General features: G+C 42.9%; 1 protein-coding gene across 2 annotated transcripts in view; it reads left to right on the top strand.

The window, feature by feature from the left end:
• The first annotated feature begins 24,790 nt into the window (after positions 1 to 24,790).
• The window catches only part of RBM45 (RNA binding motif protein 45), a 46,116-nt gene continuing 45,025 nt past the window's right edge, over positions 24,791 to 25,881 (top strand). Inside the window, exon 1 of one of the 2 annotated variants that reach the window (XM_068126177.2) lies at positions 24,791 to 25,348. In XM_068126177.2, the coding sequence (XP_067982278.1) occupies positions 25,028 to 25,348 (321 nt within the window). In that variant the 5' untranslated portion in view covers positions 24,791 to 25,027. The remainder of the gene's footprint in view (positions 25,349 to 25,881) is intronic. The other variant, XM_068126178.2, reaches the window with a different exon arrangement.

Here is a 25,881-nt window from a genome sequence, read left to right as displayed (position 1 = left end):
TTGCTGTTTAATTTTGAAGTCAATCGGATGGAAATTTAAAATTTTTCGGATGAAAATTGATGATTTTAGAAGTTTGACCTTGAGTTGACCTTTGACCTTTTGATCTTAAAAATAGTTGGTTTCCCAATTTAGTGAGGTACTCTGAAATTGCTGTTTAATTTTCAAGTTAATCGGATGAAAATTGATGATTTTAGAAGTTTGACCTTGAGGTGACCTTTGACCTTTTGATCTAAAAAATAGTTGGCTTCGCGATTGAGTGAGGCACCATGCAATTGCTGTTTAATTTTCAAATCAATCGGATGAAAATTGATGATTTTGGAATTTTGACCTCAAGATGACCTTTGACCTCAAAATCAATAGGCTTCTTCCTTATGACCAACTCTACCATCTAGTGAAGTTTCGTGAAGATCGGTTTAAAATTGTGACAGACAAACAAACAGACAGAATAACGCACATGATTGACCAATAAACTTGAACAATCTTCGATTTCCAAGTAATAAATAAAAAAGAAATCCCTTTACTCTTGCGCCGGTTGAAAGGATCCAAATGGAAGGTTCAATAAGGAATATCTTTGGTTGTTTTATGCACCTGGCGCTTAAAGCAAAGAAGAAATTAAAATGAGTTTAACGATTTATTGAAATAATTTGATTGGGTAAGCTTATGAAGATACTTTTAGGGTTGGAAACGAATTACAGGCTGTCCACAAAGTCTTGTTCCGGTTTTTAAATTTTATTACAACCTAATCAAAAGAGATGCAATGATGCATTATTTTTGCATTTTATCACAGAATTCATTAAGTTTCTTGTTTTTCGATCAGCATACCTCAAAATGTGCACCTCCAGCAGCAGGTAGCACATTTCTTTGAAAGAAAATTGCTCTCTCTCTCTCATGCACAGATTGATCCCATCTCGTCTTCAGTCGTCTTACCCTTCCTCCCATCCATGGTACACGGAATCTTGTGGTGAGGCTGTTGCCCTGAAACAACTTGCTTTTGTCTCCTGGAAAGCAAATCCAACGGAAGGAAATCTCATTTCCTTTCACAAAGCCCGAAACAAGTGTGTGTCCACCCTCAGGAGAGCCAGGAAACAATATCTCTCTACTCTAAAGACCGAACTCTCAAAACCTGTCTCCCTCCCCCAAATCCTGGTGACGTCTGGTCAAATCTGTTTCTGGTGTCCGTTCCACCTCCATCCTCTCTCTCACCTCAAACGGCTACACAGCTGACTCCGCACGTGAAAAAGCCGAATGCCTCAACTCTGTGTTTGCCTCCAAATTTTGTGTCCCGAACCAATATCTCTCTGTTCCCACCTTACCCAGTTGAACCCAGCTGCTCCTGGACTCTGTCCTTCTCTCCTGACAAGGTGGAGAAGTTTTTGTCAAACCTAGACTCTGATTCTGCAACTGGACCAGAGGTCCTAAAATCCTGCTCTGCCTCTCTATCTCACCCTCTCTCTGTTCTTTTCACCCTATCTTTTGCTCAAGGTTATCTGCCAGCATCTTGGAAATCAGCAAACATTACCGCTTTACACAAAAAACGGTGCAAATCAGATCCTTGCAACTACAAACCAATCAGCCTGCTCCCAATTATCAGCAAAGTCATGGAATCCATCATTGCTTCTGATTTAAATCCTTCCTCTTCTCCAATAGCTTGATCTCTGATCATCAATTTGGTTTCAGACCAGGTCATTCTACTCTGGACATGCTGCTTCTGTTGTCTCAACAATGGATGGAGGCCCTCAACGCCAAGCAGGAAATCAGAGCCATCTCCCTTATTTGCCTGGTATTGGCTTAGCAGTTAGGGTGCCGGCTTGGGATCCTAGGATCCTGAGTTCGAATCCCGGTCGATCGCTGAATTAACATCAGGGGGGGTTGACTCGACTCAGCCTGTCATCCTTCCGAGGTCGGCAAATTGAGTACCAGCTTGCTGGGATGAATGATCCTGGTGTGTACCCCGATTTAGAATAGGTACACCGTATCCCTGCGCATCGTAAGAGGCGACCAGGGGTTGGCGTCAGGAAGGGCATCCGGCCATAAAACATTGCCTCAAACAGGGAACCATGATTGTCATGGGGCCCGCAAGGCTAACCCCCGCTCTAGTGGGGAAAATGGCCTTAAAACGATCATTCATTCATTCATTCATTCCCTTGACATATCTTGTGCCTTCGATAAGGTCTAACACCCTGCTCTGCTCACCAAACTCTCCTGTTATGGTATCCATGGAAATGTCCACACATGGCTTGCGGACTTCCTCTCCGGTTGCAGTTAACTCCACTCCTCCCCTTCCTGTCCAGGCTAGAGTTCCCCAAAGCAGTGTTCTGGGACCTGTGCTTTTTCTAATCTTCATCAATGATCTCTCCGACAATCTGGAAAATCCTCTCTATCTCTTTGATGATGACCACTATCTGCCGCTCCATTCCTCATCCCTCAGATCGGCACTCTGCAGCCTCCTCACTCTCTGCAGACCTGGACAAAATCACAGACTCGTCAAACAAGTGGAACATGTCTTTCAATCCTGACAAATCTCACACTCTCACTTTGTGTCTCCAAAAAGACCATCTGGAAAACCCTCCCATCTACTTTCTCAACAATCCTCTCGAAGAAGTTCTGGCACTCAAGCTTTTGGGTCTCACTATCTGCCATGATCTTTCCTGGGAAAACCACATTTCGAAGCTGGCCTCAAAAACCAGTCGTCGACTGGGCATCCTCCGTCGTGCAAAGTCCTTCCTTGGCACCTCTGAGCTCCTCACCACGTACAAGGCTTTTATCCGCAGCTTGATGGAATACTGCTCTCCTCTCTGGGCCGGTGCTCCTGCCTCACACCTAGCTCGGCTTCACACTGTAGAAACCAAAGCTTTCAGGATCATTTGAATCTCCCGTGATGAAGCTGATTCTGAGGGCTTTTCACTCCGTCACTGCAGGCAAGTTTGTTGTCTTTCTATCTTCTACTGACTCCTCCGCGGCCTTCCTCCCCCAGCTCTATCTGTGCTCTGTCCCCCAAATATTCCTGCAGGATGCAGAAGATCTGCCAGCAACCCTCTTATGGTAAAACTGCCAAAATCTAGACTCTCTGCTCACCTTCACTCGTTCATTCCTCTTTTCTCCCGCCTCTGGAACAAACTCCCACACTCTCTTCAATCCCACTCGTCCCTCCAGGTCTTTAAAACAGCTATTCACCACCATCTCTTATCTTCCCCCATCCAAAACCTTGATCTTTTCTACCCCCGTTAATACACCCCAAATCCACCTCTTTCATTCACCGACTTCATTCCTGAAATTCCGAGTCCTGTCAATTTGTTTTATAACGTGTACCCCTTCCCCCTCCTCCCACTGCCCTGCCCTAGCCCTTTCCCTTCCACAGATCTCCTGATGTCCCTGTTCTCCATTGTTGTACTTGTGTGCTTCCCTCTCTCTCCCCATCTTGTCTCCCACTCCCTTTATTATATGTTTTATGTGTCCGTTTATGTTTTTTTGTGTTTTATGTGCTAGCTCTTACACGAACCTCGATCTTGTATACAAAATAATAATAATAATAATAATAGAAAGCGATAATTGATGTCAATCCACGTGCTGGCCAACAAATTCGTCGTCACACTGCTGATGTAATTGGTTATCCTTGCTACAAGTGTTTCAATGTGAGTAACAGAGGTTTGAAAAACAGCAACAGCATCTTAAATGCCATAAACCCATCATGGCCGCCTTTCCAACTCACAATCCCATGAGATATGTGGAAATGCAATTCTCAATCGAGCATGAGCAGCCTAATCGTGCCAATAAGTGACCATAAACTAATTATCATCTTCCTAATGCATAAGTTAGTTGTCGATTTATGTCGAGTCGATTTGCATCATTTCGATAGAACGTCACTAATACATTATGGGATCGATTTAAGTCGTTATTACAATATAACGTCGTTCGAAATGTTAAGTACAGTATGCATCGTTTGTCGGATACCCAGGGTGGGTATCTTTCTGAATAAACGATGTAAATAAATGCTTTTGTGTTCTTTGTTCTCCCACCCCGTTTACTTATTAAATATGTGCATGACGTCACTTGATCTCTGAGTGATTTGAGTTACCATGATCAAAAACATCTTTAGCTATGAAGATATGATCATGAAGCACAGGCTTCCATCCTCTCCCTCCCTGTAGTGCCTCCACTCTCAACCCACACCATAAAATTTTATTTGTGTCCATACATTACTTAAATCATATTCTCTATTGAATTTGTTGCTCTAATTGTCTCTAATATGCACTCAAGTGAAGGTTAAGTTATGGTGACCAAAAATTTTATGGCGTAGCCCATAGGGCAATGCCGTCTGGAACAGCGTTTGTCTGTTCATGAGATGTACAGTATGTACGTATGTATGTCTCTTCTGCTGGCATTTTGCGGGTTTATTCCCTTTAAAATTAGTTTTCTCTGCAACCGTTGGTTCGATCGACACGAAATTTGATCCGATAGACACACGGGACAATAGGCTCAATGGTCTGGTTGACCATCTTATGGATGTGCGATGGTCCTACTGACCAACTCCCTGTGATCCTCTTGCAAGAACAGGTGAGCAGTGTATCCCTTGGAACTACGATCACTCAATTTAACCCATTCAGTGAACAGTTTGAATTGTGGATGTGCACATAGCAGGAGATTGGAGCCAGACCACTCATCAGACTCAGGTACATTCATGTCACGTGCTAACTCTACAACTCCCTCTGGCCTCAATGCTCTTGGGCTCGCCTGCTCATGTTCCCTGCAGTGCTGTCTCTCCTCACCCCATGCTCTGGTGAACTCTTTCCATGCCATAGCATGGCTTTATTTTTTCTTATTTGTGCCTTCGAGCTGAACTAACCGGATCTGACTGGCTCTTGCTCGTTACTGACCATGGATTAACCCATGCTTCAAAAGGGTTGGGGATCAGGTGTGTCAAACCTTCACCAACTGAACTAGCACAAATTTAACTTCCACACCCATGCTTGCCAATTTACGAGTGGATTAAACTTTAAAGTTGAAATCACTTCCACGGTGTCTTTCTTGAGACAGAACCTCAACAGCTGGTGCTGAACAATGGTTTGTTGTCAGTGAAGTGAACAGCGAGATCCTCCACTGGGATGAAAAGCTCATACACAAACCATACACAAACCCATACAAACCGTAACCCTAACCCATACACAAAGGACATGAGCACAATACATAAGATTAATGAATTCCCTTTCAAGCTGATCTTGAAAAATTGATTTTGGTCACTGAAGCAATCGCAAAATCTCCCCATCCTCACCCTACACCCCTAACATCTCATAACTAACAGGGTCAAACATCTCATAATCCAAGGCACATAAACATTTTTAATGAACGTCATGACATATTGAATATATCCCCAAGCTCAAAACAATATTCAATGAGAATCTTGCCAGAATTGTCCCCTGACCCCCTCTCTACACTCTTTCATGACATATTGAATATATCCCCGAGCTCAAAACAATATTCAATCAGAATCTTGCCAGAATTGTCCCCTGACCCCCTCTCTACACTCTTTCTCCTTTTGAAAGTATGTTAATCAAATACAGTCATGTGAAAAAGTAAGTACACCCCATGTAAAGTTTTGACTTTTTCAACATATTTCAACATACAGCTATTTGATCTTCATTTCAACAATATTGATAGATAAAGGTGATATAATATAACAAATATCATGAAACATTTACATTTTCTCGTCCATTATATAATTTAAATAAACATAAATGCAAATTTCGCATGTGGAAAAAGTAAGCACACCCTTGGCTCTAATAGGTGGTATTGCCCCCTTTGGCAGAAACAACCTCAAGTCGGCGTTTCTTATAACTGTCTACCAGTCTCTGACATAGACTGGGAGAAATTTTTGCCCACTCCTCCATGCAGAATTATTTCAGCTGTGCGATGTTTGAGGGGTTTCTTGCATGCACAGCTCGTTTCAAATCCCCCCACAACATCTCGATGTGATTTAGATCCGGGCTTTGACTTGGCCATTCCAGAACCCTCCATTTCTTTCTTTTCAGCCATTCCTTGGTGGATTTCCTGGTATGTTTAGGGTCATTGTCACGTCGCAAGGTCCACCTTCGGTTGGGCTTTGACTTTCCGACAGATGGCCTCACATTATCCTCAAGCACTCTCTGGTACAATGAAGAATTCATAGTGGATTCTATGATGGTGAGCTGCCCAGGCCCTGATGCAGCAAAGCTGCCCCAAACCATAATATTTCCACCACCATGCTTTACAGTTGGTATCAGGTTCTTGTGGTCAAATGCTGTCTTTGGTTTTCGCCAAACATGTCTTCTGGTACTGTGGCCAAATAGCTCTACCTTTGACTCATCTGTCCAGAGAACATTGTTCCAGAACTGCTGGTCTTTGCCTAGGTGTTCATTGGCAAACTTTAGTCTTGCTCTGATGTTCTTTCTGGACATCAAAGGTTTCCTCCTGGCACACCTCCCATGCAGATCAAATTTGTGCAGCCTCTTTCTAATGGTAGACTCGTGCACTTTGACATCAACAGTGGCAAGAGCTACCTGTAGGTCCCGTGATGACATTCTGGGGTTCTTAGAGACTTCTTTCAGTATCTTGCGGTCTGCTCTCGGGCTGAACTTGCTGGGACGGCCTGGCCTGAACAAGTTGGCAGTTGTTTGGAATCTTCTCCACTTGTAGATGATCTTCCGGACAGTCGAATGATTGATTTCAAATTGTTTGGAGATCTTTTTAAATCCCTTCCCAGGCTCGTAGGCATCTATAACCTTCTTTCTGAAGGCCTCAGAGAGCTCTTTTGATCTAGGCATGGTGACGCCGCACACGTCAACAACAAAGAGCAAACCAACCTGAATGCCTGAGGTTTAAATGAGACAGGTTCCTCCAAGATCCTCTCTAACGATGTTCTAATCATTTGCACCTGAGCTGGTGCACCTGATTCTAATTTTAGGTATTTGAAGTAGTGATAAATGTAGGGGTGTACTTACTTTTTCCACATGCGAAATTTGCATTTATGTTTATTTAAATTATACAATGGACTACAAAATGTAAATGTTTCATGATATTTGTTATATTATATCACCTTTATCTATCAATATTATTGAAATGAAGATCAAATAGCTGTATGTTGAAATATGTTGAAAAAGTCAAAACTTACATGGGGTGTACTTACTTTTTCACGTGACTGTATGTTTGAAAACCTGCTGTTGAAGATTAACAAGCTTTATAACTTTAAACAGAAGTAGGTGATGTAACAGGTATCTTCTTCTGTATTGCGCCCAATTATTCCTCCCTTGTTGTTGAGTCGGCCTTGAGGAACGGTTCTGCTCCAGGACTTCAGAACCTTGCAGACGAGGACTAACGTTTGAGTGGCAGGAATTTGAAATGTAATCAGGAGGACAGTGATACCTCGCCTACTCTTTGCGAGACAGCACAGCGTCTTTAACGTCCATCAACGAACCGTGTTGGCAAAACGGGACCCTGGCGCAGAGTCAAGGAGCCTTTGCTACATCTTGGGGAATTGTTACCGGTACTCCTGTTTCACGATGTTCGCGGAGCGTAATTGGGACCATGGGACTGCCTACATTCGTCGAGTAGCCACTGTACGATCAATCGGGCCTAGAAATTCACAATTATACGTCTGATCTCTATACATGCGAAACACCAGGGTGGCAGTTATAGCTGGCTCGACATGCTGGGAAAAAAATGAAATAAAAAGTTATTCCAATACACTTGTATCCTAATACTGTATATCAGATAACAATTCACACTTGATGTGATATAACAAATAACAATGTCTGCACAGTAAAAAAAAAGAACGTACACTATCTGTGCAGCACACAACTGCAGCACAATTTTAGGTGTTAATTATTATTTTGTCACAAAAGTTACAGCCTGGAATGCAATGTTTTTAAAGTTGCTTTGTAAAGAGCCACACACAAGCCCAACATGAAAATGGACGCATCCATTGAAAATGTTACGTTTGAAGCCCTGAACACGAACAAAGTTTGCCAGATCAAACAGCCGGCTTTGTTTTCATGCATGTGCATCATTCCAAACATCTATTGGGTCCACATGCACGGATGATGCGACTTCCTATCATACAAATGATTGTTTCATGAAACGGTGTGTCCAGGACAAAATGCAGAGTGCTCTGTTTTTTCGAAAGTTTCCGTTACAATCATAATCATAAACCAACTTGTTAAAATATCTCAAAATACGACTGGTGATGCTGCCCTGGTGTTTTTCTCTTGAGGTTTGGGATTGTGTGTCCACAGGGTGAAATCAACTCCGAAGTGAAACAGCCGATGGTCCAAATAAGCAAAAATGTAGACTTTTAGAGGATAATTTGGTACAAAAGGGCAGCAGCCTTGGGGGACAGTAAACTGGTGCAAGTTTTCCAGGCAGAACAGTAGTTGAAGAGTCTAACTGGATATCTGGATCGCAGTCCTTCAGTAAATTATACTTTTGAATGGGTCCAACCAGGAGTCCAGAGCTCTTCTGCCAAATAATTGTAACACTTGACACTTCCTGCAAACACTGGGTCATCATCCGCATAAGCAGAGAGAATGAAAGGAATATTGGTGTGCGGCAACACAATGCCGCTTAACCTTCGCCTCATCAAACAGAGAAAAGGTTCAATACACATGGAATAGAGTTGAGCAGACAGGGGACATCCTTGCCTTATTCCTCTTTCAAAGGGAAAAGTTGTGAGGAAAGATACATCGACTTTGATGAGACACTGCGCTGACATGTACGGCATCCTAAGCATGCATACTATCTACTTCCGAGCCCAATGGATAGCAAGGTCTCAGAAAGGTAGTCATGGTTCATATGGTCAAATGCTTCCTCTTGATTCAGAGAAAGGAAAACAATTGGAGATTGAGTCATGTCTGCATAATGTATCAAGTCTCTAACCAATAATATATATTGTTACGTTTATGGGGGGGTAGGTGAAAGCATACCGTAGGGGAGGTAGAACTGTACAAGAAGTAGCATGAACTGCATGACGTGTAAGATAAATCTCTATGTACAATAAGTAGGAAACTGTAGCTTAAGATTGTCTAATTGTTCTTCACACGGGGGTGAAGCACTGCTAATTAGTGGTAGGGATTAAGGATAATTTTCCCCAGTGCATGCTTACCCTCTGTAATCTTTCCCTTTATGTTTTGCTACCACGGCGGCCATGAAAACCACCATTAAATTCCATTTACAAGCCAAGCTAAGCCGGCCCAATGAACACTTATGGCAAAAGGCCACATCCCCGGAGTGGTACAATGGGGGGTGGAGAAAGAGCCGACAGGCAGAAAGAGCCGTCAGGCGGCAGGGACATGATTGGCCCAGAGGAGCATGAGGCATTTTGAAAGGAGCTTTGCGATTGGTCGGGGTGACGTCATGAGAGCTGGAGCTGGAGGAGGAAAGGCAGCTCGAACAAGAGGTTGGCCATTTTTGTGTTGGTTGGTGCGATATCTGTGCTTGTGCTGGATGGATTTTTGGTGCTTTGGAGGAACGAACCTTTGGTGCAGTCAGTGTGAGGAGGCTGTTGCGGCCGTTAATAGGGGGAGCTGGAGGCCACGCTATTCCTCCCCGGCAGTTGAGGAAATCACCTTTGGAACTCGCTTCCTGCCTCGCTTCAGCCAAAAGAGCATCAGTAAGGTTGTGCACTGATGTTGGGTGATTAGGCCTGGCTCGCAATCGGTGTGTCAATTCATCCCAAAGGTGTTTGATGGGGTTGAGCTCAGGGCTCTGTGCATGCCAGTCATGTTCTGGCATGTCTGTATTCGTCGTCAAACATCAGTGAGGCATCAGCGAATCAGTGAGGTTGGGCACTGATGTTGGGTGATTATGCCTGGCTCGCAGTCGGCATTCCAATACATCCCAAAGGTGTTCGATGGGGTTGAGGTCAGGGCTCTGTGCAGGTCAGTCACGTTCATCCACACTGATCTTGACAAAGCATTTCGATATGGACCTCGCTTTGTGCATGGGGGCATTGTCATGCGGAAACAGGAAAGGGCCTTCCACAAACTGTTGCCACAAAGTTGGAAGCACACAATCATCTAAAATGTCATTGTGTGCTGTGGCATTAAGATTTCCCTTCACTGAAACTAAGGAGCCAAGCCCGAACCATGAAAAACAGCCCGAGACCATTATTCCTCCTCCACTAAACTTTACAGTTGGCACTATGCATTCTCCCTCCGTCGGTATTTTGTGAATATAAGTTCTTTCCTTTGCTGTATTTGCTCGTTTTGTTTGATTTTCTTTTCTCCCCCTACCTCCCACGAACATCTTATCCTTTGTCAAACGTTTTAAATACTGTTGTGGGTGCCGAAGGTACGAGGGGCCGGGTTCAAAAATCCCCCTCGACAACAATTTTGTTGCGTGATTCCCCTCAGTTAATACCTGAGAATCACGAATACCTTCAAGGCGGATCAAGGTGCACGCGCGTGCCGAAGAACCGCACGATCGAACCCTCACTTTCCCACACCTTATGGGTGCCGAGCGGATTTGCACGGTGTGGAAAACGGCGTTACCCAACGAGATTTATGGACCTGAGTCTGGCCAAATTCGGTCCCGGATGATGCTAGGCCAATTGGTGAAAGGACGTACCGAACAGGTTGGAACGTAACAACAAAATGTACAGCCTTTTATTTTGAAGGCACAGAGAAACAGAGACGAAGATACAGCTTACCAATTCTTACTTAATAATAACCCTGACTTGGCGCCTTTACACTCTGACACACTCACACTCAGGGAATAACACTGGTTAAGGGCGTACCGATGTACGTGCTGGAATTGCCTCGCTGGTGACCACGTGGTCTGGTGTGCGCAGCTCGCGGCTCGATGAGGTCAGGTCCGAAGGACAAACTCCAGCGCAGGTTGAGCTACATTCAGCGCAGGTGGGACAAGCTGCCATGCAGGCAGACAACTTCAGCTCAGGTGAGTCGTGTCGAAAGCCAATGCTTGCAGGTCAACCGGATGGGGCAAGAGATCGGCGCTGAAGCGCTGGTGGTCGACGAACACAAAGGCCAAAACACGTGTCGTCTGGTGGAGCCAAAACAAGAGTCCAAAGCAGGGTGGCGTCCACGAGGCAAAATCCAACGCAAGAGAGATTGTCCTGTGTGCAGCGAAATCCCAGGCAAAGAAGAGAACAGAGCAGGAGGTCGGCGACGTGGCGAAATCCACAACAAGAGAGCAAAATGCGATCGGCGCCCGCTTTTACCAGATCCCAAAAGCCTCCAGAATTTCCACAGCCTCCCATTGGCAAAGGTTGGTCATGTGCTGGCCTTCGATCCCTCCTCCCCCAATGAATGGTTCATTCAGGGGAGGTTTCACAGTCCATTAGTCACGTGGGCCTGCGGTATTGGCAATACCTTCCTGTACATCTTAATGGCTTTTTTAACCACACAAAGGTTTGACATCCTGCCTAACTCAATGCATATTTGGTCTTTATTACTACACAATGGGAAAGGGCTAATCTTTACATTCAATAATACATAACTGACTACTGCAGGCTACATGTTGTCGTGCAATTGACTATAGGGGGTTTGCCTTTATGGCACAACCGCAACAATGCAAAAAAAAAATTACTTCATTAATTCTTTCTCTCCATGCTGATACGTGCTTGTTCTCTTGCCCCTCGTCTCGCCTTGTGCCCCGCCCCCTTTATCTCCTATTTCTCCAGGCTTTCCAACTCTAGTTTCCTCCATACTTACTCAACCCTTTCTACTTCTTTCTCAAATTCACGTCCTCACTTACGGACTTTTCCCAGATTATTTTTCACGGTTTTGTTTAAATATTATTTAAATATGTTTAAACTTTCCCCTGCAGTGTTTTATTCAGTGGTTTATTACAACATGCTGTTTTTCTTCCTATTTAAAAGGCTTTTTTCAATTTCCTCTTCAATTCATTCCACTTCAAAAAAAAATTAAATCTATTACAGTTCCTCCCTACATTCTCTAAACTCACCTTCATTCCACCCCTCCTCTATCATATTTAAACGGATCTCTGACTTGAAAACCACAATAAACCCAGTTTGTAATAAATGTTGGTTTTTCATTAATCACCCACTTTCTAAACTCCCCCCCTCACACCTCCCCTCCTAAACTCCCCCCTCACCCCTCCCTTTCAATTCTCCCCCCTCACACCTACCTTCCAAATCTCCCCCCTTTCCCCTCCCCTTCAAATCTCTCCCCTCTCCCCTTCAAAACTCCCCCCTCGTCCCTCCCCTTCAAATCTTCCCCCCTACAGCTCCTCAAAGCTGCCTCCTCCCCACTTCGTCTCCCTTCTATCACATACCTCCACCTCCTCCAACCTTCGACTTTGCTCTCCCTCCCTCCACACCCCCCTCAAACAACACCTGACTGTGCCACTTCCCATCACCATCAAACCATTTGTCATCCTCATCCTTCCCTTTCTCCAAACTCTTCTGCAACTCTGACACACTATCAACAGCTCTCCCAACCTCCTCCTCTTCTCCCTCATCTTACCCTACCCCTCCCCTCCCCTCCCCTGTCCTGTACCCGATGCTCACCCTCCCTCTTCCTTAACGGTATCGACCTCAAACATCCGGGGCTTTCGCTGAAACCTGATTGATCTCTCCATACAGATTGCTTCTGACAAACCAGATGCAATCTGCTTAACAGAAACTTTCCTCCTTCAAGATGTCTTTGATTCCTTAATATCCCTCCCGGGTTACTCCCTCCTCAGGTATGATAGACCTGAGCCTCGTCCTGGAGGTGGGGTTGCTATCTTTATCAAAAATTCTCTTCCTCACTCTCCTTGCCCCCCCCCTCACTATAGGGGGTCCTCTCTCAACCTCACCCCCCAGGAGTACCTCTGGCTATGGCTTCCTCTCCGCTCCCACCTTTTGTTCATATGTGTTCTGTACCGTCCTCCAAACAGTGATGACTCCATTTACATTTCGTTTTCATTTCATTTACATTTCGTCGAGCCTCGATCTCGTATACAAGAAATAAATAAAAAAGTGCTTTGCTCAACCAACACGAGGTTTCCTGACAACAATTTCAACCGTACTTTCTCTACTTCCCACCAGTCCAAGTGACACATTTATACACCAACGGTGAGACAAATATATTCTGTCTACTTGGGATTTCTAGACACAGTCACCCCTGATACCAGTACCATATATGTAAATGTTGGTGTAAATGTTGGCAAAAGGCAAGGTGAGCATGAATCTCTGCACATGATCGAGGAACCACACTCTTGCAGCTCCAACACGTGAAGCATCAGTGGTGACTAAGTTATAACAGCGTCTTCAAGCCTTTACATGAAGCAATACAAATTGACCTCATTTACAACAATACTTTATGTTGAAAACATGACGAGAAGAAGATAGCCACTCCACAGGATGTATCCGTTTGCCATTGACTTTCCCATTGAAGACAGTCTCCTGAGTTGTGTGAGTCTCCTGTAGAAAAGTTATTGTGAACTTCTCCTTCAAACAGAAGGACAAGACGCGATGCACATACAATGCATCTTTACATCCATTAACATTCAATGATCAAAGGCAAAAACCTAAGTGAGAGTTTCTCTTCAACTATCGTTGACAAGAACACCAGCCTAATCTAATTCAAGCTTAGAGCAATAACTCAACAGGTTTGCAAGAACTTTCTAACTCGGACTTGTTCAACTGAGCCTGATTCAGAACATACAGGAACTGCACTAAACCTGACAATTCATTCACAGACCAGTGTGTGGTTGTCACACTACTCATCCTACAGTTCTAGGCCGATTACATCCAAACTTGCTATATAGGATCAGCATGACCCCAATTAGTGTATAGGGGTGTTTTTATCTTTGCTAGTCTTTGCTAGTGGTCTTGGGGGAGAGGGTGAGCGGAGGGATGCCAAGTCTCCCTGTAAATGTGGATCGTGTAGCGCCACCTCCAGGTGGGAGAGGGTATTACAAGTCCAAACCCTTGCAGTGTTCCTGACCCCACGTTTTCCAGGACAACGCAATTTTGAATTATAAGCAGTAAGCATGTTTTTGCTTCATGTACGTAACCCGGTAGTTCCTTTAGCAGTAGTAGTAGTAGTAGTAGTAGTAGTGCTTTTGTTGGAAAGGTTACAGAGATTTGCGTTCAGAGCTCATGCAAGCTCAGGCAAACATATGTTCCCAGTTTAATGTCGCTCAATTCCTCATCTCTGCAAGTCCATGGTTTGAACTACAGTAGACAAGGTAGAGCATTTTGAAGAGAAAGCACTACCTAGGCAGATAAGGGGAAGGTAAAAGAACGCCAAAGAACACCAAAAAGAATGCCAAATAACACATTTATACAAATAAGAGCAAAGTATCTTGTGGGGAGACCGTACAAAGTGCATCATTTATAGTCCAGGTTTCCTTAAACTTTTGAACAGTGTTACTATAATTATTCTGCCGCCTTGTACTCCGAAATAATGCGTGAGCGTATTAAGCCCTTCAGACATACAGAACTGTGTTCCACCACATCTCTCTCTATTTTTGCCTTCCTGGTTTTATATATTGCCATTTTCCCACAGGCTAAAATAAAGTTAACAAGGAGATCTCGTGACTTGCTTAGTTTCTTTACCGGGTGCCCGATGATAAAAAGTGTCGGAGAGAAGTGAAGCCAGAAGCGCAAGAGAAGATTTTTCATCAGTAAGAACACTGGTTCAAGACGGTGGCATTGAAGGTATATGTGAAATATAGTTTCCCTCTCACCACAAAAGCAGCAATCCTCTGAGACGTTAGTGAAATGCCGCATCATAGATCCAGAGCTCAGTGCACCATGTAGCAACCTCCAACTTAAGTCTGCCATCATTCTTGGCGTTGGGTAGAGATAGAGTGAATCCCAACGTGGATGAACAGCCGAAGGAAGTGGAAGAATGTCACGCCAGGGAGTATCCAGTCGGGTTGCAAGAGCTATATAATGGAGCGAGTGGAACACTAGCAGGTATATATGTTTCCTTGATAGCCCACAGAACGACATTTCCACTGTGCCAGGGGTCTTACTCATATTGTTTGCAGGTATTGGCTGAGAGAGCTCGCAACATCGTGGTCGGATTTTAAAATCCATGGAGTTACCGATGGACATCTGTCCAGATCCATCACCCTCTTTGGGATTCTCTAGATATTCCAGACAATCGGGAAGTAGTAGTAATAGTAGTAATAGTAGTAGTAGTAGTCGTAGTAGTAGTAGTAGTAGTAGTAGTAGTCGTAATAGTAGTAGTAGTAGTGGTAGTAGTAGTAGTAGTAGTAATAGTAGTAGTAGTCGTAATAGTAGTAGTAGTAGTAGTAGTAGTAGTAGTAGTAGTAGTCGTAATAGTAGTAGTAGTAGTGGTAGTAGTAGTAGTAGTAGTAGTAGTAGTAGTAGTCGTAATAGTAGTAGTAGTAGTAGTAGTCGTAGTAGTAGTCGTAGTAGTAGTAGTAGTAGTAGTCGTAATAGTAGTAGTAGTAGTGGTAGTAGTAGTAGTAGTAGTAGTAATAGTAGTAGTAGTCGTAATAGTAGTAGTAGTAGTAGTAGTAGTAGTAGTAGTAGTGGTAGTAGTAGTAGTAGTAGTAGTGGTAGTAATAGTATCGGGAAGTAGTAGTAATAGTAGTAATAGTAGTAGTAGTAGTCGTAGTAGTAGTAGTAGTAGTAGTAGTCGTAATAGTAGTAGTAGTAGTAGTCGTAGTAGTAGTCGTAGTAGTAGTAGTAGTAGTAGTCGTAATAGTAGTAGTAGTAGTGGTAGTAGTAGTAGTAGTAGTAGTAGTAGTAGTAGTCGTAATAGTAATAGTAGTAGTAGTAGTAGTAGTAGTAGTAGTAGTAGTAGTAGTAGTAGTGGTAGTAGTGGTAGTAGTGGTAGTAGTATAAAGCTCATATCAATAAAGCATGGCAAACTTTGTTGAAAAAACCCTAAGTTTAACAGAACAAGTATCTTCATGAGTCGAACATGTTTCCACCACGAATGTTATACACTGGAGTGAGATATCATTTATTATCTTGGTATAATGTAACTGCAGCACGTTTATAAGCAATAAAGTACCAGGGATCCTTTAAAAAACCGCTGTAATGTGAGTCTGCTCCTTCACTGTATAAATGATTAAAATGATATGACGTCACATACCCAACCACATTAATGTTTCATGGTCATTTTTAATTGCTTTGCACAAACTTTAAATGTCGAAATGAGAAAAAGGATCATAAAACGTGCAAACTCCTGGAACTTTTAATGTTCTAAATATAAATTCTTTATAGTTTGGTCTTATTAAAATTATTGTTATTACCTCCGCCACCGAAGGTTTCTTTGTTCCTTGCAAAATGGAAGATTTATAAGTATATTGGTTGGTCTGGTCTGTTATAACTTGGCAAAATTATTTTTTGTTTTTTGACAAGTATGTTGATCACTCCGGTTTGTTTGTTATCATGAAAATTCAAAATTTTTGTTTGTTTGTTTGTTTGTGAGTGTCACAAACTGAGGTCAAAAAAAAATTGAGGTCAAAACGTCAACATAAGTAAAAGGTCAAAAAAAAATCCCATTTCTAAAGCTCTTTGGAAAGACAAAAGTGAGGCTGTCAATGTTTTTCGACTATATATGTCAAAGGTCAAGGTGACAGTGACGTCATTTGCATAAAACACATTTTGAGCTCCATCGCACTTACTATTTGGTGTAACGAGATGCGGTGGTCGGCAAAATATTCTTTCGGAATGTCAATGTTGTTTGACTATATATGTAAAGGTCAAGGTGAAAGGTCAAAGTTTTCTAGATTTTCATATACCTGTCAGGCTACCTAATGCCTGACGTCATTTTTTTGTTTGTTTGGTTATTTGTCTGTCCGCTTACCTGAAATCACCTGCAGGTCGCAATTTTAAACTGATCTTCACCAAACTTCACCAAATGGTGGATTTGGTGGTCTGACAAAATCCTATTTGTTTTGAGGTCAAAAGGTTTGACAACTTTTTCCAATTTCTAAAATGCTCAATTTTTATCCGATTGACTTGAAATCTGAAAAGGATTTGCACATTTGGTCACGGAATTCAACCACCAATTACTTTTGAGGTCAACATATGCCAAAAGGTCAACATAGGTCAAATTTCTAAAATTATCAATTTTCATCCAATTGACGATGTTTGAAAAGGATTTGCACATTTGGTCACTGAATTCAACTCCCAATTATATTTGAGGTCAACATAGGCCAAAAGGTCAACATAGGTCAAATTTCTAAAATTGTCAATTTTCATCCGATTGACTTTAAATTTGAAGAAGATTTGCACATTTAGTCACTGAATTCAACTACCAATTATTTTTTAGGTCAACATCGGCCAAAAGGTAAACAGGCCAAATTTCTAAAATCCTCAATTTTCATCTGACTGACTTGAAATTTGAAGAGGATTTGAAAAGGATCAGGTCACTGAAGTCAAACACCAATTATTGAGGTCAAAATTAGTGAGGCCTTCTACGAACTGCTGTTTTCAGATCTCCCCACAGGTGTTCAATGGGATTTAGATCTGGACTCAATGCTGGCCACTTCAGCCAGTGTTTTGTCCGGTACTGAATTGCCGTCCAGTGTTTTGTCTTGAACCATTCCTGGGTGCTTTTTGAAGTGTGTTTGGGGTCATTGGCCTGCTGCAAGACCAATGACCTTCAACGGAGATCGAGCTTTCTGACACTGGGTTGAACATTGTGCTCAATAATGCCCCCAGGTAATCTCCTGATTTCATGATGCCATGCACACATTCAAGGCACCCACTGCCAGAGGCAGCACAGCAACCCCAAAACATCACTGAACCTCCTCCATGTTTGACTGTAGGGAAGGTGTTCTTTTCTTTGAAGTCTTCATTTTGTTTTCTGTAAACACAGAGTGACAGATGATGTGCTTTACCAAAAAGCTCTAATTTGGTCTCATCCGTCCACAGGACATTCTCCCAGAAGGATTCTGGCTTGTTCAGGTGTGTTTTGGCAAACTCCAGTCAGGCTTTCTTATGTCTCTCTCTCAGCAGTAGGGTCCTCCTGGGTCTCCTACCATAGAACCCCCGTTCATTGAGTTGGCGACGGATGGTGCGAGTTGAAACTGTCGTACCTTGTGTCTGAAGGTCAACTTGAATCTGTTTGGCAGTTGATCGAGGTGCTTTCTCCACCATTCGAACAATCCTTCGCTGCAATCTTCGATCAAGTTTTCTCTTGCGGCCACGTTCAGGGAGGTTGGCTACAGTGCTTCCTGATAAGCCTTAAACTTCCTGATAACATTGCATACGGTGGACACAGGAACATCAAGGTCTCTGGAGATGGACTTGTAGCCTTGAGATTGTCCATGCTTGGCTACAATCTTGTGTCTGACCTCCTCAGACAATTCTCTGGTTTTCTTTCTTTTATCCATGCTCATTGCGGTACACACAGTGACACAAAACAGCAGAATGACTCCTTTTCCCTATTCAAACTATTTGAATGAGTGATTTTTATTTTGCAGGCACCTGCATCTCACCACAGGTGAGTTCAATTCCAAAATAAAGGAGAATCACCTGTTTGAAATCAAATTATTTCAAACAACTTCTCAAAGGTGCCAATAATATTGTCCGGGCCATTTTAGGATTTTTGAGTGGTATAAGCTAAGACTTAGTATTTTTTTCAGCTTTTTTGTTTTGTTACACTGCAAAGCAAATAAATACAAATGTGGATACCGAAAGATTTTTTTATTTCAACAATTTTCTGGAAGAAATGGTGTATTCTTTGAAAAAAGTGCAAGGGTGCCAATATTTTTGGCCACGACAGTAAATACACACAAACACAAACACACATACATAAATACAGACACACACACACACACACACACACACACACACACACACACACACACACACGCACTACCGGTCAAAAGTTTTAGAACACCTCAATTTTTCCAGTTTTTATTGAAATTTAAGCAATTCAAGTCCAGTGAATAACCTGAAATGGTACAACGGTAAGCAGTAAGACAGACAGAGCATTATAACCCTCAAAAGTGTAGGTCTTTCCTTTAGAGAAATTGCAAAGAAAGCCAAGGTGTCAGTGAGTACAGTTTCCTACACCATCAAAAGGCACTTCGAAACTGGAGGAAACTCTGACAGGAAGAGGTCTGGCAGACCCAAAGCCACAACAGAATCAGAATATAAGTTTCTGAGAGTCAACAGCTTGCGTGATAGGTGGCTCACAGGACAACAGCTTCAAGCACAGCTTAACACTGGTCGAAGTAAGCAAGTCTCAGTTTCAACTGTGAAGAGAAGACTTCGAGCTGCATGTTTGACAAGTCGAGTGGCAGTAAGAAAGCCATTGCTAAGATGGCAAAATAAGAAAAAGAGGCTTGCCTGGGCCATGAAGCAACGCCAGTGGACTACTGAAGACTGGAAGAAGGTCTTATGGACCGATGAATCAAACTTTGAAATCTTTGGTTCATCACGCAGGGTTTTTGTACGCTGTCGAGTAGGCGAAAGGATGGTTCCTCAGTGTGTGACACCAACTGTCAAACATGGAGGAGGAAGCGTGATGGTCTGGGGCTCTTTTGCTGGATCCAGACTCGGCGACTTGCACAGAGTGACTGGCACCCTGAACCAAAAGGGCTATCACAGCATTTTGGAGCACCATGCAATACCCTCTGGTATACGCCTAGTTGGTCAGGGGTTCATCCTACAGCAAGATAATGACCCTAAACACACCTCCAGGCTATGTCAAAACTACCTTCGAGGTAAAGAACAAGACGGTAGGCTTCAAATCCTGGAATGGCCAGCACAGTCTCCAGACTTAAACCCCATCGAGCTGGTTTGGGATGAACTGGACAGAAGGGTGAAAGCAAAACAACCTACAAGTGCAACACATTTGTGGGAACTTCTGCAACAGTGTTGGGAAGAACTTCCCGAACAATATTTGATTTCCATTGTAGAAAGAATGCCACGAGTGTGTTCGGCGGTTATATCTGCAAAAGGGGCTACTTTGCTGAGTCAAAAATTAAAATTAAATTTTGTTAAACAAAATGATTCTATGATTTCTTTTTTTTATCTCCAATTGTTTATTTGTTCTATGCTTAATTTCAGAGTACATTGAGACATTATACTGCGTAAATTTCAATATAAACTGGAAAAATTGAGGTGTTGTAAAACTTTTTACCGGTAGTGTACATACATTAATAATTAATACATCCATACATAGATATGCTAGATACATAGATTCATCCATACATACATGCGCATATTCATACAAACACATATTCATGTGTATCGGAAGACTTCCTATGTAGGAATGATGCACAATTCCTCAAAAAATAAAACCTACCAAGACACAAACTTGTAAACCTATAAAGTACCTACCAGTCCGTCATCTGTGGAGGATTTCACATCAAATAACCCTCATTAACCCTTTGTGTGCTGTAATTTTTTTAGTTTTTTTTTTTTCAAAATTATTCGTTAAAAAATTACTTTTTTGTTGTCGTTTTCCCCCAAAAAAAGAATTTTCATCTTGTGACAACTCTACGACAGCAACACACAAAGGGTTAAAAGTTTGGACAGCTTCGCTGAACTACAAAATTGACAGAACAAAAATATCCCATTTGTAATTCTTCTTTTCAGACGGTAACTCAACATTGGGTTCAGCTCAGTACTTTGTTCAAACGTGAATCTACTGCATTTTACAGTGGGAAGATCCATGACACCTCAAAATTTTCATAACTTGAAAGGATTCCACGAAAAGTAGAGGTAACTGCCTATTTACACATTGGGCAATGAAGTGCCAAGAGGAGTGGGCGGGACAACGACTGTCAATCAGCCTGATGGGGGCGGGGCCACAAAACACATTTCACTGTATGTATTATTTAGAATGTTACATCGTCTATAAAGTATGTACAGTGCTGTACAATTACAATGTGAGTACGTTTATAAAGTTTGGACTACAACATTTATAAACTACAGAACATACCTCGGCCAGGGTGAACAGTTTACGTTTTGTATCCCTCTGACAGGTCAGATCTGGATCCAGACCTGATCCAAAATCTAATCAGCTTGTTCTTGTTGCCTAATCAACTCATCCACCAAGTTTTGTCATAACTCATCCACAACGTATTGAAATGTCATCATATATATCGTTTTTGGCCCTATAACTCAATGGTGAAGAATCACTTACAATTTAAAAAAACTCTTATATCCGGATCCGGATTCGAATCTTCACCAAAACTGAAACAATTCTGGCACAGTTAGCACTTTCTCCAATGTAACAACAACTAAATGAAAAATCACTCATGAAGTGACACTTGGAAAAAGAGAACAAAGTAGAATTGCACTCAGTAGAGCATCCTTTTAACCCCAAAAATAATTCGTGGTTGAATTCAGTGACCTGATATGCAAATCGTCTTCAAAGTTTAAGATAATCGGATGAAAATCGATAATTTTAGAAATTCGGCTTATGTTGACGTTTTGGCCTATGTTGACCTCAAAAATACTTGTTGATTGAATTCAGTAAGCTGATATGCAAATCCTATTCAGATTTCAAGTCATTCTTTCAATTTCAGTCAATTTCAGTCAATTTCAATGAAAATTGAGGATTTTAGAAATTTTAAAAAAGTGGTTTACCATTGGCCTATGTTGACCTTTTGGCCTATGCTGACCTCAAAAATAGTTGGTGATTGAATTCAGTAAGCCGACATGCAAATCCTATTCAGATTTCAAGTCAATCGGGAGAAAATTGAGGATTTCAGAAATTTGAAAAAAGTGGTTGACCTTTGGCCTATGTTGACCTTATGACCTATGTTGACCTCAAAAATAGTTTGTGGTTGAATTCAGTTAACTGATGTGTAAATCCTATTGAAATTTCAAGTCAATCAGATGAAAATTGAGGATTTTAGAAATTTGAAAAAAGTGGTTGACCTTTGGCCTATGTTGACCTTGTGACCAATGTTGACCTCAAAAATAGTTTGTGGTTGAATTCAGTTAACTGATGTGTAAATCCTATTGAAATTTCAAGTCAATCAGATGAAAATTGAGGATTTTAGAAATTTGAAAAAAGTGGTTGACCTTTGGCCTATGTTGACCTTGTGACCAATGTTGACCTCAAAAATAGTTGTTGGTTGAATTCAGTTAATTGATATGTAAATCCCATTCAATTTTCAAGTCAATCGGATGAAAATTGAGGATTTTAGAAATTTGAAAAGGTTGTTGGCCTTTTGGCCTATGTTGACCTTTAGGCCTATGCTGATCTCCAATACAGTTGGTAGTTGAATTCAGTTAGCTGATGTGTAAATCATATTCAAATTTCAAGTCAATTGGATGAAAATTGGGGATTTTAGAAATTTGAAAAAAGTGGTTGACCTTTGGCCTATGTTGACCTTTTGACCTCAAAAATATATAGGATTTTGTCGGACCACGAACTCCACGATTTGGTGAAGTTTCGTGAAGATCAGTTTAAAATTGTGAAATTAAATAAAATAAATTAAATAAGTGAGCGGACAGACAAACACACAAACAAACACACGAACCGGAGTGATCAACATAATTGTGAATAATCTATTTTTTTGGCAAGTAACAAACTTTTCTTATTTAACAATTTCACTATGGGCGAGCAAAGAGGTTACTTCGGAAGAGAATGTGAAGGAACATAGTTACACAGCACTGTAGCGGGAATGTCGACCCGTATCACACTTTCAGTAATCACTAATCACAGTGATACATTTTTAGCGCATGCGTACATCGTGCACTCCGTGCTTCTACCAATGAAACCCAGCACAACATGCACGAGCCGATACCGCTCTCTGTTATTAGATAATGGCCACCACACCAGCGCAGTGTCGATTTAAAAGATAACTTATTTGGGGAAAGTTAATATTGATTTATACATAACTAGCCGAAAGCACCCGGCGTTGCGCGGGTTCTTTTTGAATGAATTTACTACTGTAATTCAGCTTTTACTCACGGCCGTAGAAGATTGACTACTATATTTCAGCTCAGCTTTTAATTGCGAAATGGGCCCAGCCAGGCCGAGGCGGCCTCGACCAGTCTCACCACCTAGCCTATAACCTTCCCGGGGGCCCGTCCCGACATTTTTTGTATTAGAGGTTTCCTCCTATCTTTCACCGTTCAGGAAACAAACAAACAAACAAACAAACAAAAACTTTCTTTTATATATATAGATAGATAGATTAGATGATGTATTTGGGGAATATCCCGCATCCGGGCCTGTGTGGATTGTGCAGAGCAACGCATTTTATGTTATATTCGAGTAGAAAGTGGGGGAAGGGGGGTTCATAATGTCCCCTCGTCAAAAACGTAGGGGAGGGGATATGTCCCTCCTCGTCCCCCACCCACGACGCCCATGCTGATGCATACATAATCTGTCCGTCCAATCAAAAAGCACAGTTCGGTTATTTAGCATGGAGATTTTTTTTTTTTTTTTTTTGTATACAGAATCGAGGCTCGTGAAAGAGCTAACATTTATTTCACAAACAAATCAAACAGACAAACAAAATATATAAAAAGAGGAAGCGGCAGACAAGATGGGGAGAGAAGGGGAAGCACACAAACACAACATTTGAGCGCAGGGAGAAGTGTGGGAGGGAGAGGGCTTGGGGGGAGGAGGCGTCGGAAGGGGGGGGGGGTAGGTGGGAGAAGTATAAAACACAAGGACACCAAGGATTTCCAGGACAGAAGTTGGTATTTTTAAAAAGTGGATTTGGGGTGAAATTAGCGGGGATAGAAAAGATCAAGGTTTTGGATGGGGGAAGATAAGAGATGGTGGTGAACAGCTGTTTTAAAGACCTGGAGGGTGGAGTGGGATTGAAGGGAGTGGGGGAGTTTGTTCCAGAGGCGGGAGAAAAGAGGATTGAAGGAGTGAAAGTGAGCAGAGAGTCTTGATTTTGGCAGTTTAACCATAAGAGGGTTGCAGGCAGATCTTGTGTAGGAATATTTGGGGGACAGAGCCCAGAGAGAGCTGGGGGGGGGGGGGGGAAGGGGCAAGGCCAGAGAGGAGTCGGTAGAAGACGGAAAGTCCACCAACTTGCCTGCAGTGAGTGAGTGAAAGGCCCTTGGAGTTAGCTTCATCGCGGGAGATTCCAATGATTCTGAATGCTTTGGTTTCAACAGCGTGAAGACGAGCTAGGTGTGAGGCAGGAGCACCAGCCCAGAGGAGAGAGCAGTATTCCATTGAGCTGCGGATGAAAGCCTTGTATGTGGTGAGGAGCTCAGGTGTGCCAAGGAAGGACTTCACACGACGGAGGATGCCCAGTCGGCGACTGGCTTTGGAGGCCAGCTTGGAAATGTGGTTTTCCCAGGAAAGATCATGGCAGATAGTGAGACCCAAAAACTTGAGCGACAGAACTTCTTGGAGAGGATTATTCAGAAAGTAGATGGGAGGGTTGTCCAGTCGGTCTTTTCGGAGAGACATCGTAAGAGTGTGAGATTTGTCAGGATTGAAAGACATGTTCCACTTGTTTGCCCAGTCTGTGATTTTGTCCAGGTCTGCAGAGAGGGATGAGGCTGCAGAGTGACGAGATGGGATAAATCTGTGCATGAGAGAGAGAGAGAGAAATTTACTTTGGAAGATAACTCATAAGGAGGGATTGTCCTGAATTAGAAACATAAATTTAAGGCGTTTCCTGTTAAATAACCTTAGTGACGCAAAATTACAGCCGTAAGTGTATTTCTATTAAGGATTGTACATGAAAAAGCGGAAAACAAATCATAAGTTGTGCGCTAATCCCTGACGGAGTAGTTCGTGGTAGTAGCACATAATTGACCATTTACGTGAGAATCACCACAGAGTTTAATAACATTGCACTCGAATGATTCATATTATAATATTTTAAACCTGATATTTCGTTTGGAAAAAAAGGAAGGAGCATTTTGAATTTTTACAAAGCCGCCCCACCTCCATCTGCAGAAGCGGAGCGTGCGTGGTGCGTGGTCGTCTTGGTATTGTACGGTGATTACCTGTCGTTGGGTTATCGTAAGTAATCGTCGTCTTTTTACAAATCGACACGTTCCGTCTGGGAGGTGTAGATTTTCGTCGCGGGGAGAGTACGTCGCCAAAGTTATCGGTCCGCTCGAGTTGAAGAAAAACTAAAAAAAAGCAGCAAAATGGCGTCTCCGAGTGAAAGAGAAAGCGAGAGTGATAAAGATAGGGATAGAGAAATGCACAGCGGCTACCGAGGTTACGTCAACCTGGACGAACCTCCCAACAGTCGCTTGTTCTTGGTTGTGAGTCGGTCGACAACGGAGACTGAATTGAGAGCGATGTTTGACAAATTCGGTGAAATCCAGGACGTATGGTCTGTGAAAGACAAGTTTACGAAGGAGGCCAAAGGTGTGGCCTACGTGAAGTTCGGCAAGTCGTCGCAGGCGTGCCGCGCCATGGAAGAGCTGAACGGAAAATCCCTGTCCGACGGCAAACCCATGAAGGTTTGTTTGTCTGAGTGTGAACTCGTTCATTCGTCGCCTCCTGGTTGAACAGAGTTTCCTTCGTGAAGCATTTCACATCGCACAGGATTTGCTCTTTTAAATTTGCGTTCCTCACCATAATCATCATTTTCATAACAGTAACACCCCTCCTCCCCCGGAATCTGCTCCTGCTCCGAGACATTTTACGCCACCGAACCCAATCCGCATCCTCCCTCTGCAACTTTGTCCCCCGTTGCTCTCCCCCTCCCGGACCTTGTCCCTGAACCTAAGTCTGCTACCTCATTCCGTCTGCGACCCCTTCCCCGCTCCTCCGTCTGCGATCCCTTCCCCGCTCCTCCGTCTGCGATCCCTTCCCCGCTCCTCCGTCTGCGACCCCTTCCCCGCTCCTCCGTCTGCGACCCCTTCCCCGCTCCTCCGTCTGCGACCCCTTCCCCGCTCCTCCGTCTGCGACCCCTTCCCCGCTCCTCCGTCTGCGACCCCTTCCCCGCTCCTCCGTCTGCGACCCCTTCCCCGCTCCTCCGTCTGCGACCGCT

This window comes from Myxine glutinosa, chromosome 10 (genome assembly GCF_964187855.1).
Source record: "Myxine glutinosa chromosome 10, kmMyxGlut1.1, whole genome shotgun sequence".
Lineage (NCBI taxonomy): Eukaryota > Metazoa > Chordata > Myxini > Myxiniformes > Myxinidae > Myxine > Myxine glutinosa.
This window is presented reverse-complemented; position numbering and strand designations above follow the sequence as displayed.